The sequence below is a fragment of the Calypte anna genome, chromosome 3 (assembly GCF_003957555.1).
Source record: "Calypte anna isolate BGI_N300 chromosome 3, bCalAnn1_v1.p, whole genome shotgun sequence".
Taxonomy (NCBI): domain Eukaryota; kingdom Metazoa; phylum Chordata; class Aves; order Apodiformes; family Trochilidae; genus Calypte; species Calypte anna.
The window spans coordinates 88,738,486-88,755,848 of NC_044246.1; the positions used below are offsets into that span (position 1 = coordinate 88,738,486).

At 37.3% G+C, this 17,363-nt stretch overlaps 1 protein-coding gene across 1 annotated transcript in view; it reads left to right on the forward strand.

The window, feature by feature from the left end:
• The first annotated feature begins 2,239 nt into the window (after nucleotides 1-2,239).
• EYS (eyes shut homolog) overlaps nucleotides 2,240-17,363 on the forward strand; it is a 709,634-nt gene continuing 694,510 nt past the window's right edge. Inside the window, exons 1-2 of the mRNA XM_030447573.1 lie at nucleotides 2,240-2,993; nucleotides 4,829-4,942. Coding sequence (XP_030303433.1) covers nucleotides 2,240-2,993; nucleotides 4,829-4,942 — 868 coding nt within the window. The remainder of the gene's footprint in view (nucleotides 2,994-4,828; nucleotides 4,943-17,363) is intronic.

The window sequence follows — 17,363 nt, forward strand, 5'->3', positions numbered from 1 at the left end:
AAGATCAACCATGATTTTAGTGGAGAAAGTGTCCACTGTTATAATACTACTGATGACTTATTAATTTATTAATATTATTAATTATTAAAAAGATATGTAAAGATGGGTTGCTGAAGTTAGGATTTCTAAACTTATACTACTATAAAGCATTGACTTTTACACCTGATAATAGTAGCAAATGCAATATCAGCTATAACGGGTGTAATAATTCAACACTGCTACCTTAAAAGAAAAAAATGCCAAATGATCCAAATTACACATTTGATAGTGCATTATCTAATGGTATCATTAAATATCATGAGATTCTGAAGATTAGAGAATGGTCTGAAAATAGAAATACTGTGAGTATTCTGTAACAAGGCTAGTAGTTTTCTTGCAGAACCATGATATTTTCTTTTTTTTCTGTGGGGAAATAGCTCCTAGGACTGGAAATACAGAGACAGAGAGAGGAATTAGAAATTAAAATATTTGCTCAGCTGTGGAGCGAAGTGGTTTGAGTATTTTAGTTGTATGAAGGCAGAATTGGTATTCAATTGGTAATTAAACTGAAACAAAAACTATTCTGCAAGATGGATCAAAATTTTTTTCCTACCCCCTCTGACTTTAGGATTCTAGGCCTCAAGTTTGCTATTATTGCTACTAGTTAGTCATAGTACACACCTTTCTTTAAAGGATCAAACAGTGGCGGTCACTGTGCTGCAGAAAAGTCAATGGGACACATTCAAATGCACAACAATTTACCATTAGGACATCACTAAATTTTAGATGTTTTCACCCTAGTTTGGCTGATAATAGGAAAGACTGAATATCACCCTTCGATATTAATGTATGACAGCTTACTGAGTCATTTAATATTCTCCACAACAAGTTTTCTACAAAAAAGTACTTGCTTTGATCTTTCAGCATAGTCCAAAGTATGCTAGCAAAATATTTTTTAAATATATGGGGGAAGAGGAAGACACTAATTAAATGTAATTAAACTGTATTATAAATCATGTGCACTTTAGAGATAGATCAGTTGTATGAAAGTGTAAAAATATATCCATTCACATGTCATTCACATACTGTGTAAAAATAAAGTAAATTTCAAAATACAAATGCTATTGTTTCTTTTTATTAAACAGCTTCCCTGTAGAACAGTTTATTCTTTAAAATAATTTTCTCATTTGTAAAGTCAATTTAGAGGCTGCTATCTTAAAGTGTAAGATAAATATACTGAGGGGAAAAAAGCATTAGAGAACTGCAGGAGAGGGAAAAACATATTTCAGGAAGATGAAACTGTTACTAACTCAAAGCTATTGACAATTTCTAAGATATTAAACAGCATACTGTGTTTTCATCACTTTCATTATGGCTCCAAGAGCAAGCTTCATAATCTTATATGTTTTTTATTTTTTTTCTGTTCTGTAATCTCTCATCACAATGAAGCAAGAATTGCCATATAAGTTTAAGGGCCAAAAAAAGGCTTTTGTATAAATTAAATAATCCTGGAAGACTCTCTAATGTGCTGATTTGACTGCAAGCCTTCAAGAAATCTCAAAAATATGATTAAAGATTTTGGTTTCCAGATATATACTTTCAAAACTAAGGATTTAATTATTCTGCTTAGTGTATGTTATGGAAGAGATGAGGATGTGGTTTTCTTTAATGAAGCCATAATTCACATGCATACACCTTTATAATATCTACTTTTACCACAAATGATGTCATTATCAGAAAAAGACATCTGTAGTTAAAACCTCATGAGTAGAACTTTGGGGTTCTCGTGTACTACTTATTTTTCCACAGATGTTCTATCTTAACTGAGTTTTTGTCAACAGGGAGAGGAAAGAAACATGTAAGTATGTGTTTAGGCTCTTTTTGTTCCATACACAAGTACACAATGTACACATTGTACACAATGTACAAAATGAAAATGAAAACATGAAAACTAGCAAAAATAGAACTAGGAAAACAGGACTTAGGTTACAGTGGTGTAGCTCTGATCAGATAATTGGACTTATTCCAGTTTCACATCAGTGTAATTGTATTAAGACCTTACTTTGTTATATATTTTCTATTTTTGTAATGAGGCTTTGATATTCAACTGTATTTGGAGAGAAAAAAAATATTTTTTTCTCTGTTTGAATTCCTAGGCTGAAATGGAAAAGACAGATGAACCTTAAGGAACACGTGCTCTGAAGCTACCCTCAGTAATGAAGGAGGTGTGAAAGAAAACTCCCGTTTTCCAGGTGAAACAATGACTTTAAAATCAGCAGTTCAGATGTTGATGTGCTTTCTTCAACTTTACACTGTAAATGGACAGACAGTATGTGAGAAGCAAATGACTGCTGAATGGCGTGTGAAACCAAAACCTACTTTAATAAAATGGACACTGAGGGAAAACATCTGCACAGACTTTTACACTGAATGTTGGAATATGAACAAAAGTATTACTGGGGATATCTCAGAAGAACAAAATCTCAGTATCCCTCAGATATGCCCCTTACAGCTCCAATTAGGTGACAGTCTCTTCATCTCCTCTGAGCCATCCTTTCAGTCCTATGGAATGAATTTGGTAAATGTATCCAAAGAAGAATTTATTAACTGCCCAAAAGCTGTTTTTTTTCAAGAGCAGTTGATTTTTGTTTGCCAGGTAAGAGGACTGCACCAAGTTGACCCTAACTGGCTTGGTGTTGGAACTCATTACTTTGCAGAGCTTCATAAGAGGGGCCCACTTCTGTGCAACATGGGCCTTCGGCTGAATGTAACTGTGAAGCAGCAGTTCTGCCAACAATCTCCAAATGCACCATTATGCTCTGGGCATGGAAAATGTCTAACCCATGTTTGGGAAAAAGCATATAATTGCCATTGTTTCTCACAGTATTCTGGAAGATTCTGCCAGAAGTTTGATATATGCTCCACTAAACCTTGCCAAAACAACGCCACCTGTACTGAGAAATCAGAACTTTCTGGAGATTCTTATGAATGCACGTGTCCTCCACAGTTTTCAGGTATTTCTTTTCCCCTCTAGGAATAAATGTTGCATAGATAATACATTTTTCTTAATGAGCAATAGAACAGTGAGAACACCATTATCAAAGGTTTATGTGTAGTTTGACTAGCCATTGCCACTACCACACCTACACGGAGTCTTTTTCACATGGAGTAACTCATAGGATACTGTGCAGTCATTTGAAGAAAGTTTGTACTTGCTTACAATACTTACATTGTGGGGAAAACCAGAGTAAGTTCTTGAGTTTTTGTCATGCTTTTTTCCCACTTAAGAATGAGACATAAGTAAAATTACAGAATCAACAGATTTTTTATTCAGCAGTTCAAGGTCTTACACCAAATTACTCAAATAATTTGGAGTAAGCTCCCTAGAATTAGTTAGTTGACCAAAGTGCTGAAAAAGACTAAATGGTTTTGTTGTAATGAGCATTTCATTGAACCTGCCAAAATCCGTTCCCTGTAAATTTAAAGACCTTTTAAGTTACATTAGAATATTTTTAAATTAAAAAATTGTTTTTAATTGGCTATTCAAACATCTAATTAGAAGAGCAAGCATAAAAAAATACTCTTTGTGTCCAGATTGTATTCAGACAAATGGATCTTGGGAATCCCTTAGAAAGTACCAGAAATATTCATTCACATAAAAAAAAAAAAAAAGATTGTTGTAGCTCTTTTTGTACTTGTGGACCAGAATCCTTTGATGGGCTGAACTTATATGCTCTCCCAAAAGTGTATACTATGAAATACAGCTGATGGGTCACGAACAAGTGAGGTTCACAGAACACAGAAATGAAGGCTATGTTGCATAAAATTTTCTGTAATTTATTTTTGATTGCTTTTCAAACTGCGTAATAATTTGGTTAATAATGCATTTACAAATAGAGGATTATGCAGGTGTGAATAAGTCGATGCTGTGAGAAAAATATTTCCAGAGTTATTCAAAGTTTAGCAAATTAGTTGGAAAATGATGATGTGCAGCATGTATTCTATGTCTGTTATGATTTCTGGGGGGCTGTGCAAAATGCTGTGAAAATAATAATATCAAAAATTTTTAGGTACTATTTTAATTCAAATTAATGGAGCGATTCACAAGCAATTCTGTTAAAAGCAAACACCATGCATATTATCAGAAAATAATGCTTAGAATATTCTGTTAGCCTATATTGGACAGTGTTGGTTAATGCCATATTTCCTTATAGGAAGTATTGGTCCAGTAAATAAGCTATATGTAAAGAAGAACTAGGAGATTAAACCATTATATACTATGCATGTGGCTGCAGAGGAGCAAGAGAGAAAAAAGTGCCTCCCGTAAAATAAAGTTTATTCTAAATTTTAAAAAATTGCTTAAATATGAAAACTATCTTAACAACAATTCAAGTGGCAAGTATAATTATATGATATTTAGACCCATATGATGTAATAGAATAAATAAATTAAAATTTGAGTTGTAATTTCCTGAAAGCTGTGTCTTTAGAAAAATTCAGTCAAATTGACTTCCACATGAGGAAACCTTTCGTTCATAATGGTAGAAGAAAATGTAAGGTAGATTTGTAAAAAGAAACTAAAAGTACAATACTTTTCTGCATTTTAGGATATACATGAATTTGGAACTATTTGACAAATGAGGTTAAACACAGTAGCTCATATTTCAGCAACTGAATATCTTTATGCCTTGCTTTGAGCTCTCAGTAATTTTGGTGAACTCTCACATTTGCACAAATATCCATCAGTCTATATATTACATTAAAAAAAATTAATTTGCATATAAATTTGACATTTCATTTTAAAAATAATAATAATAAATTTCAGTATTTCAATTATCCCTTTTAAACAGGTAAAAATTGTGCAGAAAGAGTTGGACAATGCCAGCCACATATATGTTTCAATGGCAACTGCAGCAATGTTACTCCAAACACTTTTATTTGTGAATGTGACAATGGTTTTACAGGTAAGAAACACCTTTGTTATCTGTCTTATAATAATGGTTTCCTGTGTCATAATACTGGTGTGACCAGTGTGATTTCCTGAAATAGCTATATTAGATAATTTTTGCACAGTTAGAAATCTTCTCAGAATTTTTCTTACGTAGATTTTCTAAAATAAAGAAATCAGACTTCCATGTGACTATTCTCAAATATTCTTCTGCTAAAGTAAAACCATATAAATGATAAAGGCTATTCATAATTCGATACTACCTATGAGAAAGGCAGACTCATAATCACTAACTTACTGGTTCTCAAATACAGAGTTCGCAAGAGCAGGATCAGAAGCTCTTGCTGGTTGATTTAGAATAATCATGATACCTATATTCATCATTTCAGTGTCCTCTTGATAAATGTATGAGGAAAATAAGATGGAAATAATTTAGAGAGTCAATAATCTCATGATTTAGTGGTGTATCTTGATTTAAAAAAAAAAACTCTCAAAAGCTAATTGATTTACGTATGTTATTGTACATATAAGATACTTTTATGAGAAAAACTGAAATTAGAAAATATTGCTGAAGCCATCCTTTTTTAAGTACTTTTCCTTGGGGATCATAATAGCAGCCAAACTTAAAACACTATTTATTTTTGTACTTTACACTAGAGATTTACTGTTTTGGTATGAGAGCGGTAGCAATTATCTGAAGAATCATAGCCTCATAGAATTGTATAAGTTGGAAGGGAACTTAAATATTATCTTAGTACACACACCTCACCACCATCACCTCATATCCCTGCCGTGGGCAGGAACACCTTCCTCTACACCAGGCTGCTCAGAGTGACGGGAGAAGAAGGGAGAGAAGTAGAGGAGAGGGGAGGAGAAAGGGTGAGCACACTTCCAGATACAGTAAACACAAATATATAATGACATGAAAACAGTTTTGTGGAATCGTAGGGATGCTGTAAGGGACATTTAAGATTATCTAGTTCCAACCCCCCTGCCATGGGCAGGGACACCTCCCTCTACAGTGGGTTGCTCAGAGCCCCATCCAGCCTTGGCTTAAAAGCTTCCAAGGAATGGACTTCCACCACATCTCTGGGCAACCTGTTCCAGTGTCTCACCACCCTCATGGTGAAGAACTTCCTAACTTCCAATCTAAGTCTACCCTCTAGTTTGTATCCATTACCCCTACCTAGTCCTATCACTACGTGACATCCTAAAAAGTCCCTCACCAGCTTTCTTGTAGGTCCTCTTCAGATACTACTGGAAGGCTACACTAAGGTCTCCTCAGAGCCCATGCCTCTCCAGACTGAATAACCCCAACTCTCTCAGTCTGTCTTCATAGGAGAGGTGCTCCAGCCCTCTGGTTATCCTTGTGGTCCTTCTCTGGACATGCTCCAGCATGTCCATGTCTTTATTGTAATAGAAGCCCCAGAGACGAATGCAGTACTCCAGGTGAGAGCAGAGTAGAGGGGGAATCACTTCCCTCGACCTGCTGGCCACGTTTCTCTTGATGCAACCAAGGATAGGGTTGGCTTTCTGGCCTGCAAGTGTACACTGGTGGCTCATGTTGGACCTCTCATCCACCAGCTCTCCCAAGTCCTTTTCCTCAGGGCTGCTCTAAAGCCAACCACTGCCCAGCCCAAGCACTGCCTGGTGCTTGGGATTGCCTCGACGCAGCTGCAAGATCTTGTACTTGGTCTTGTTGAGCTTCATGAGGTTGGCATGGGCCCACCTCTCCAGCCTGTCAAGGTCCCTCTTTATGGCATCCCCTCCCTCCAGTGTGTGAGCCACACCACACCACACAGCTTGGTCTCATCAGAAAACTTGCTGAGGGTCCATTCGATGCCATTGTCCATGTTGCCAACAAAGACATTAAACAGGACCAGCCCCAATACTGATCCTTGAGGGATTCCACTTGTCACTGACCTCCACTTGGACATTGATCTGGTGACAGCCACTCTATGAGTGCAGCCATCAAACCAATTTTTCATCCACCAAGTGGTCCATCCACCAAACCAATATTTTACCAGGTTTGAGACCAGGATATTATGTGGGACAGTAGATGTGGTTGCTCTTCCCTTGTCTATTGATATTGTGACCTTTTCATAAAGGGCCACAAGGTTTTTCAGGCATGATTTGGTGTTGATTATAGTCCTCTCTTCATTATTCTTCTGCTCCAGCAGTGCCCCCAGGAGGATCTGCTCCATGATCTTACTGGGCACAGAGGTGAGACTGACCACCCTATAGTTCCCTGGATCTTCCTTTTTTCCCTTTTTGAAAATGGGGGTTATGTTTCCCCTTTTCCAGTCAGTGGGGACTTCACTGGACTGCCATGACTACTGGAATACAATAGACAGCAGTTTAGAAACCACATTTTCCAGTTCCCTCAGTACCTGTGGGTGTATCCCATCAGGTCCCATGGACTTGTACACTTTCAGGTTCTTCAGATGGGCATGAACCTGATCTTCACTTACAATGGGCAGTTCTTCCTTCCAACCCTTGCCATTAACTTCTGTGACTTCGGGAGTGTGGCTGGAGCCCTTGCCAGTGAGGACTGAGGTAAGGAAGTCATTGAGAACCTCAGCCTTCTCCATATCACTTGTCACTAGTTCTCCTATTTCCTTTCTGAGGGGGCCCATACCTTCCCTTGTCTTTCTTTTGCTGTTAATATACCTATTAGAAATTTTTGCTAAGCACCTTAATCTCCCTGGCTAGATTTAATTCTAAAAGAGTTTTAACTATTCTAATGAGGTCTCTTGCTTCTCAGACAGCTTGCTTGTATGTCCCTAAGTCTAGATATCCTTCCTTCTGTTCCTTGTAGAGAATACACTCAGCTCTGGACAGCAGCACTCATTGCAATCTGCTCTGCAGGTAGCTGGTAAGGATTGCAAAGGAGGAAAAGAGACTATGAGTGTGAAATACCTTTTTTTTTTTTTTTTCTTTTCCAGTTAGCTAAAAGAAAAACAAGAATCCCTTCTTATTTTGCATAATAAACATCACAAGAGGATAAGGCAGACATCCAGGAATTTACCTCTTTTTCTCTTGCTCTGACAAAAGTTGCCTCAGGTCCTACTCTAACAAGAAAGGATGCAGTACACTAGCATACCTTGCAGCATGACTGACTGACTAAGATGCAGTTTAATTTTATAATAATTTTCTGACCATATGTGTTTGCCTTGAGTCTACATTTCTTACTGTGATCTTCTCTAAAAGCTATTAGAAAGGCAATTTCAAGAACAGTTACCTGAAAAAGCCAACCCAGGTGGAAACATTTTTTTTTTCTATGAAGACAGTTGCTTTTCTATTTCATTGTGGTTGCATTGTATTCTGAGAAAAGATGAGCTGTGTAATTATGAATCTTCTCACTCAAATGTTATTTTAAGTTTGTGAAGTTCGCAGCAAATTCAAAACATTCCTCTGTTTTGAAATTTAACTTTGGCACAGGAAAAAAATACAACAAAACTGTACTGATATTGTGCAAATGATGCTTTATATTTCATAAACTTTGATATACCTTTTTTTCTAAATTTAGGTAAGAAACTGGCAGCAGCTAGTTCACATGATCCTAATTAAAGTATGAAATATTACTGTCACTGTAAATTGATGAGATGTAAATAAATTATAAGAAATTTATTTTATATTCATAATTACAAGAGTTATTTACAAGTATTCACACAACATTAGAAAAAAGGTTGCCTTGTCCAGGTTGTTGTCTTCACAATGATAGAACAGCCCTATTGGAATCTTCACTCTTTCCTGAGCCTCTCCTCATTTGTGTTGTAAGGTCTAGGTGCCAGAAACTGGAGAGATGAAAGTGACAGTTTGGGGTCTGCAATTGGAGTTAGATCACTGGTGATTGTGGTCCTAATGTCTGTGGTGCCAGCAGTTGGAGTGAATGAGGGTCTCAACATAGGCAGCAGAAAGGAGACCACACATCATAGGAGTGTGTGTCTGCAGTGAGTGAATTTCGAGCTAAGAGACTGGCATCACACCGTGCATGATGGTGGTTCCCGTGACTTGTGCCAACTGGAGCAAGTAAAAGTCCCACCACCAGCAAGCGGAAAGGGTATCAAGTGTCATAAGGCCTGTATGGCTAGGCTTGAGTCATTGGAAGACCGGAGTGTTTGTATTTTCCCCTAAGCTGGTGTGTGTGCATATGTGCACATTGAGCATGTGTGCACCTGTATGTGTGTTCGTGCCTGTATGTGCATGTTTAATTCATTAGCAGACTTCAAGCTGGACTATCTAATGAGTAGGAGGTCAAGGATCTAGGCATCAATATCATCTGAGCTGAGGTCCCATGCTAATATTCAAGGGCTTCATGAATGTGCCTGTCCTTTTGAACAAGAGAGTAAGGGACTCAATCTTTTTATTAGCAAGTTTCAATCCTGATTAGTCCAATAGAATTAGGATTTGGCTATTTGAACGTATGTTTTATATAAGTTCTGGCAATGTTATATGCAGCTGTTGTTAAAGGCAGCACAGTCTCTGTGGGCAGTCTACTTAGCTGGCTTGGTTAATATCCTCTAAATGTGTGTGTCTCTGGCATATATGTTCATCTTTGCTACTGGCTGAGACAGCAGATAGGAAAGCAACAGCTACATCCATTGGCCTAGGACAGGTCTCTGGTTGCACTGGGCTGAGCTTCAGCAGCAAGGAAGGAAGCTCTTCAAGCCCCAGAGTCTACCAGAGGAGGTGCTTGTTAGACATTCCCCAACAAAGAAGATGTCTCAGAAATGATGATAGATATTTTAGTCCTGTTTAGAAGATGGACAGAAAATTAATGTGACTCATCCACAGCCTACAAACAATACAAGTATCTTAACTACCTGTATCATGTTAATTCTTAGTGTGGTTACCCTAGAAAAGGTTTGGTGAATTAAGAGCAACAGTTTTCTATTTGAATTTGTTTTGTTGAATTTCAGAGCTTTTTACTCAGTGGGGAGATAGGAGGTAAGAAAAGTGACTAAATACCAACCCTCTGTAGAGCAATTGAGATCACTGTGTTTTTTCACATATTGCTGTAAGGGAGGCCTTCATTTCCTGTGTTACCCAAATGGTCCAATTAGCATCTTTACATGCCATAATGAGTTCCCTTCTCACTTGTGGGACAAGAATATGGTGGTTTTGCTTGAAGCCATTTTGTTAGTTTCCATCATCCAGGTGCTTTAGTTTAAAATGATCTGTTTGCTTAATTAGTGAATTATAGCCAGAATACTTTGTAAAAGAACTTCACTACAGATGGAGAGAAGGATTTATTGTTTGTACAATTAATGTTTTAACAGTTCAATTTGTCTAATATAAACATGCATAGCCAAAATTAACACCCAAAGCCTTATTATTTATACACCTAAAATTTTATACATAAACTCCTTTGAACTATCTATTTTTTTGATTTGGTACTGTCTCGGAGCAGGAACACCTCCTGCTAAACCAGGCTGATCAAAATCCCATCCAGCCTGGACTCGAGCACTTCCCAGAAGAGGTGATCCACAACCTGTTCCCAGTGTCCCACCACCCTAACATTAAAAGAATTTCTTCCTAATGTCTGACCTAAATCTTCCCTCTTTCAGTTTGAAACCCTTCACCCTTGTGCTATCATTACTTGCCCTTGTAAAATGGTCTCCCCCCCAGCTTTGCTGTAGGCTCCCTTCAGGTACTGGAATGCCTGTATAAGGTCTCCCCAGAGCCTTCTCTAGTCCAGGCTGAACAACTCCAGTTTTCTCAGTGTATCTTCATAGGAGAGGTGCTCCAGCCCTCTTATAAGCTTTGAGTAAGAGTTTGCATCTCTCCCATTAGCAAGTAATAACAAACTTTAATTTTTAACATAAATTAATTTCTACGTGTGAATTACAGCTGCTTTTTTTTTTTTTCCTTTACCCTTTCTACAGTTTATTTTAACCTACTTTTGAAACAATTTATAGTAGAAATTTCAAAGTTAGAGCTTAAGTCTTCCTCAGTGTCTTCTGTCAAATTTAATGACTGTCATAAACTACAGTTTGGGAGACACTTCGTTCCACTGTACTTTCACCATGGTCCACAGACAGTACTTTCCTAACTTTCTGGGTATCCAAGTGAAGCAACTTAATGACAGGTGAAACTGATCTGATGATTAAGAGACTCAGCTCTTCTCCAGACTACATGCCTATTTTATGTCAGAGTGTAATATCTGACAGTAACACAGGTCCCCGAGGTGAAAATAAAAATGCAAAGACCATGTCCCTGCTCTCTGATCCACCTACCAGACATGCTTCTTTAATAATTATTTTAAATTCAGAGTCAGCAAGTTCACAACATTTTATTTAGATCGTGTTTCATAAAGGTACTTTTATGAAGACTGTTTTCTAGGGGCTTGTGTTTCCAGAGAGTGATTCAGGGAACCAAGGCCCTGAAGAGATTATTTCATCAATGAAGGAATATTCTAGCTTCAGAATTAAGGTAAATGCCCCGAAGTTAGGCAATGAGTATATGTGACAGGACATTTCATTTTATTCTTTTGAACTAAAGCTGTTTAGGCAATTGTTGTCTAGTATATAATTCTTGTAGAAATAGCTATAATTTACTCCTATAAACATGATACAGATCAATCTATCTTAGCCAGTAATAAAGATATATAAACAGAAAAGGTTTGTCAAAGCTACACCAAATGATGTGAATTATTTTGTCTGACCTAATATACTTTCATTACACATTTCAGTAGTCTGCTTTTCAGAACTTCCTATGAGTTTGATAATTCTCCCACATCATGCCGTTTTTTGGTTTTTTCTTTTCTTTTTTTAACAGAAAAGCATCATGGATTTATAAATAATTTTCATACCTCTTGAGTGTATCAATTCAGTGTTAAGTATAAAAAATCAATATCACGATAACATTGTAAATTTACTTGGAGAGTAAATTGTACGTATCATTGACATTCTAATCCAGTATGCCAGCTAGTAAGTCCTTAAAGAAAGAAATTGTAAGAAACTATAAAAAAAATTAGGGAAGATACTGACCATAAGATGAATAACAATGCTTAATTCTACAGTAAAAGTGGAAATTGCCCTATTGTAAAAGAAATGACTGTAAGCTAGCAATGGGCAACCATTTGTGGCTGCTGTACAGATTTTAAGTATATTAATTATAAAATGCTTTGGGGATGTAGGCATGAGGTGCAATGAAGCGAACAGTTTGGCTGATGAAATGCAGTGCAGACTGCTAAAATATGACTCAATGCAGAAAATGGTTTTTTCCTTGTCTTCACTTTTGCAAAACATTGTATGTCAATATTAGAATCATAAAAAGTAAGTAAATATTGCCAGCAATGTTATTGGCAGCAGTGTCATCTTAAAAAATTGTATGAAAGGAAGTTTATTTATCACTCTCAGTTTGTATTTAATTATCTGGGCTAGTAGAAAGATCTTCACCCTGACATCATGGTTTGAAACTTTATTTTCTAGCTTTTTAAAAATACAATCTCCCTACAAAATAAAAAACCAGAACTGCTTTAATAGCTGCTTTATTTTAAAGCAAAGAACTTCTAAATATCAGCTGGATTTCTGAGAGCTTATCATTAAACATATGGATAAAGGAAAATCCAAGGACAAAAATAGTGCCTTTAATGGCATTCCAAACAAACATTCAAAACAAACAAACACAAAATAAAACAGAACCCCAAAAAATGACAACAGTTATGTAGAACTAGAGGAAATTATTAAAAGCCAGATAAAGAACAGGAAGAAAAACGTAGGAATTAATTTTCATTGTTTCAGAATAGGGAAAAGTTAGTCATGCACTACCCAAAGACTATCACTGGGTCTGATTTTATTCACCATCTCCAACAGTAATCTGGAGGGGAAAATGACAAGTGATATCTCCAGCTCTTCAGAAAAAAGCATGCTCTTGCAGGTAGATATCTGGCATGCCAAAAATTAAGAATCCCATGAGGACTGCAAAAATGTGAGCAGAAAAATTTGGTGATGACCTTCAGTGTAGATAAAAGGTGAGGCTCACAGCCACAGACTAGCTCACTCTTGGGCTAGGCAATAGAGAGGCCAGTAGCTCCTCTGTGGGTGTGAGCGAGCCTCATCTTTTATTGGCCCCCTGGTCCTGTGCATGCTCAGTAGGGGGCCTGCCCTAACCAGGCACAGGTGGACTTGATACAAGCTCACACCCACTCCTTGGCAGTTAGAGGCACCTGGTTGCCTTGTTACTCTACAGTAGATAAGTAGAAGATAATAGTTCTAGGCTAAAAAATATTTAAAACAGCTTCAAATGAAAATACTACTCAAGAAAGAAGTTGAAGAATCACAAGTTTTGTTGTTGGGACAGACCTCTTGAGGTCATCTGCTTCAGCCAGGTAATCTAGGTTGAATTATGTCAGGTCAATATTCCATTTCTCTTAGACATTTGTATATAAAAATAATCGGTCTCTTTCATAATTAGTCTTTACCTGCTTTCCATGTGCTGTAAATCAATGCAAGGTAAAATATGTGGCTTCACATCTGTAGTATGCATTATAAATATATTTTTTTTTTTATCCACCAACCAAAAAAACCCCCAAACATTCTGACTGAATGAGTATAGAACATTATCACAGACTCTATTATTGGTTAGCCTTTTATTTGATAGTGCCTGATCCTAAGGCTTGTGAAAAAATTTATAAAGCAGAAGTTCCAGTTCATTTTATCTTAATCTTAGTCATTTAATCAAATACTTCAAACATTCAAACAATCTGTTGAAAGATCTGTCTTCCTGTTGCCTCTGGATGAAATAAAGACAATGTAAATAACAAAAGTGAAAATCATGCAGAAAAATAAATGCTTCAACAGGGTTTTGAATTTTGAACCACGGAGTGTATTGTTAAGTCTGGTTCCACAATAATTTAGAGACTTCTATAGCCTCTGTGTTCCATATTTTCTATATTAATATTCAAAGGTAGCATGAATACAAAGGCATAGTAAGGTGTTGGGTTTTTTCTTTTCACTTTCTCAGTCTCATTTTTTTATTCAGATACCTAACACAGCTGTTCATAACAATTTTCCCTTTACAAATCTGTCAGCTTATTTTGATCTGAATGTAATTGTAGTTCAGTTTCTGTTTATAAAAAAATATGATAGGAAGCAATTGTTAAGGACACATTTTAAGAATACAAATTTCTATTCCATGAAGCTTGGAGAGCAGCACAGACGTGAGTTGTGTAGGATGGAAGCAGAATTTCTGCCTGTATTTTCTTCAAGCACTTCACATAATTGCTTTGAATAGGCAGAAAAGTGAACCTGATATTGTAGAGTCCAGGGTCTACAGTATTTTTCATTTAATCCATGCAAACATATGATATTATAACATTTGGAATAATAATAGGAGCTCTAAGGTACAGTCAGAGTGTGCCTACAGTCTGCAAAATCCACTGAAAACAAATGCAGGTCCCATCCAAGTATCAGGGTACTCCAGTCTTACAGAGTCAGGAATATTTACTTTGGAGTATGAAGCAAGTGGGACATAACATTTAAGAAATGTGGACAGACATCATGTCTAAAAAGCAATACACACTGACTCTTGTCTATTTGATGGAATAACAGCCTCTCTCTGTTGCAACATGAAGACAATACTCAAAAGGGCACCAAGGATAATTGTATTAATTGTTTTTGTATACTGTGAAAAGATGAGAGATGAAAAAATCCCTAGATGTTTGTACCTCTTTTGAAGAAGGTAGAATCAGATGCATAATTGTGAGTCTATTTAATTGAAGTGTCATATCTAGTTTAAATAGACTGTCACTAGATATGGGTAATCAGACCAATCAAATACATTCAGAAAAGCTTCAGACTGGATACTAAATAAAATTTCCTTTAATGACATTAAAAAAAAAAATCACAGATATATACCTCTACATGGTAGGGTGTCAGAGTGATCAGCTCTGCATATCCAATTCTGAAGCATGACAGCTGCAGAATCACTTCTTCTTCATGTAGTTTTGTGCATATAAAGTGCCTATAAAGGCACTTTCAGCCATGCTACAGGCAGATTCATTACCTTGGTGTACAATTTTACATCAATAATTGGCCATTTGTGTGCATTGAATTGCTATCTTTGATAGTTTCTGCACCTCCAAAGCCTCTGCTTTGAACTCTTGGGGACCTCTGTTACAGTCTTGCAATTATTTACTTTTACATTTGCTTTCTAGACTCAATAGCTCAAAGTGCACAACACTGGTATTTAAAAGCATATCACTGTATATATATCACTTTTTCAACTAATTATTATTCATATCTTACTAGTTACTGTATTTTTGGTGGAGAAAAATGTGAAGGGGGGAGAAAAAGAATGTAGTTCTTTTTCAGATTATAGCACAACCAGAATATGAAGTCGGTGGAGACAAACATTGATCTTACTTGGTCTACTAAAGACATCCATGTAAAGCTAGCTACTAGCTTGCATGTTTCGGTTAATCACATAAAATCTGATGGAGAATTTCTGTGTGTTTTATTTATGTAAAATATTATAAATTCATTATGAAAGGGATTATCATCAGTAGTATTTATTTATCAAGCAGCCATTTCTGTAAGTTTGGTTTTGGTTTTGTTTTTTTTAAGGGAATGGTACAGGCTGCCTTTCTTACAGCTGCAAATCACACCACTGTAGTAATATTTCTGTATAAAAAATGTATATGTAGTATGACAAGCAATCGAAAGCAGCAAAAGCACTTCCTTCCATAGGACTAGACCACTTCTTAATAGCCCTGTAGAGCTACACTGAATAACACTCAGTTTCATGTTATAAGTATAATCAGTGAAGAACCAGAAGGATTTAAAGACAAGACTTAATAATAAATCTTTAATAACTTAGGAATATAAAGTGACACCACAAAAGAGAACATAGTGCGGGAATAGCAGAAAAAATATAGGAAAAGGAGATTAATTTCTGAATTATTGTAAAGCTTCATGGAAGACAGGCCCAGAAGTTGGTATCAGTTAAGAGTCTGAATAGAAATGAACAATGAGAGGCAGATATTTATCATGGTTTCAGCCCAGCCAGTATCAACTAGGCCTCCACTTGCTCATCCCTCATTGCACTGTGGGACAGGGAGGAGAAAATCCTCTTTAAGTGTCATGAATCAACAGACGGACAAGTAGGTTTGCATTCCCCAGTTACAGTAACAGGCAAAAAACAGATGGTTGTGACTTGGAAAGAAAAAAAACAACACTAATTTACTCTACAAGGAGAAATAGAAAACATGGCCAGATCTTAATACTTTCCCTCCCACTCCTCCCTTCTTCTCAGGCCCGGATCCCTTCTCTGCTGCCTCCCCCTCAGGGCACAGGAGGGTCAAGGGGGGTTTAGTTCCCCACACAGTCACGGTGTTTCTGCCACTCCTTCTTCCTCAGGGTAAGGGCTCCTCAGAGCCTTCCCCTGCTCCAACGCAGGGTCCCTCTCTCTCACAGGAGAGAGTCCTTCAGGAACCCCTCTGACATGAGTCCCTCCCACAGGTGCAGTCCCTCAGGCACAGACTGCTCCAGCCTAGGCTGCACACAGAGTCATGGCTGCTTGGGACACAGTCACCCCTCTCTGGTACGGGCTCCTCCATGGCTGCAGATCCACATCTGACCCCCTCTGTGATCCTGCCGAGGCTGCTTCTTCACACCTGGCCCACCTGTGACAGACACTTCAGGGGCTACAAATCCACATCTACCCCACCGTGCTTCAGGGACTGCTCCACCGTGATCTCACCATAGGCTGCAGGGAAATCTCTGCTCGGGAGCTTTATCCTCCTCTTCACTGGCCTTGGTGTCTTTTATCTGACATTTCTCTCACTTCTCATCTTCTGCTCTGCAGGTCTTTTTCTTATATTTTTGCAGTTTCATTTTTCCTTTCTTGAATATGGTATTCAGAGAGGCACATCCAGCTTCCCATATCTGCTCAGCCTCGGGCAGAGGTGGAGCAGGGACTGGAACCAAGGAAGCTTCCAACAGCTTCTCACAGTAGCCACTCCTGTGGCCCCCTGCTTCCAAAACACCAATTCACTAACCCAAGACAACATTTTAAGTTTATTAATCAGTACTTAAAAAAACCAACCAACCAAACAAAAAACCCACCAAAGCAAATAAACGTGAAAAATGAAAAATAAGTGGTTGAAATAAAACAGAGCAACCCTTTGCAAAGAGCCAAAAATGAGAGTGAGAAATATCCATTAATGCATGGAAGTCCAGAGGCTGATGAATGAGAGGTAGCTCAAATGTGACATTCTTTGTTAACCATAAACCACAGCAAATACCAAGAACAGAAGAGCTCTACTCCAGCACATTGCTGTACCTGCGATGGGACACACACTGAAGGCTCAGTTAAGTCTACAAAATATATCACTACTCTTTTTTTTTATGGAAGTGATTGACTATTGGGGTGATGAATGAATAGACAGATAGGAAGATAATTCAACAAAGAGAGATTGCTCAAGGTTTGAC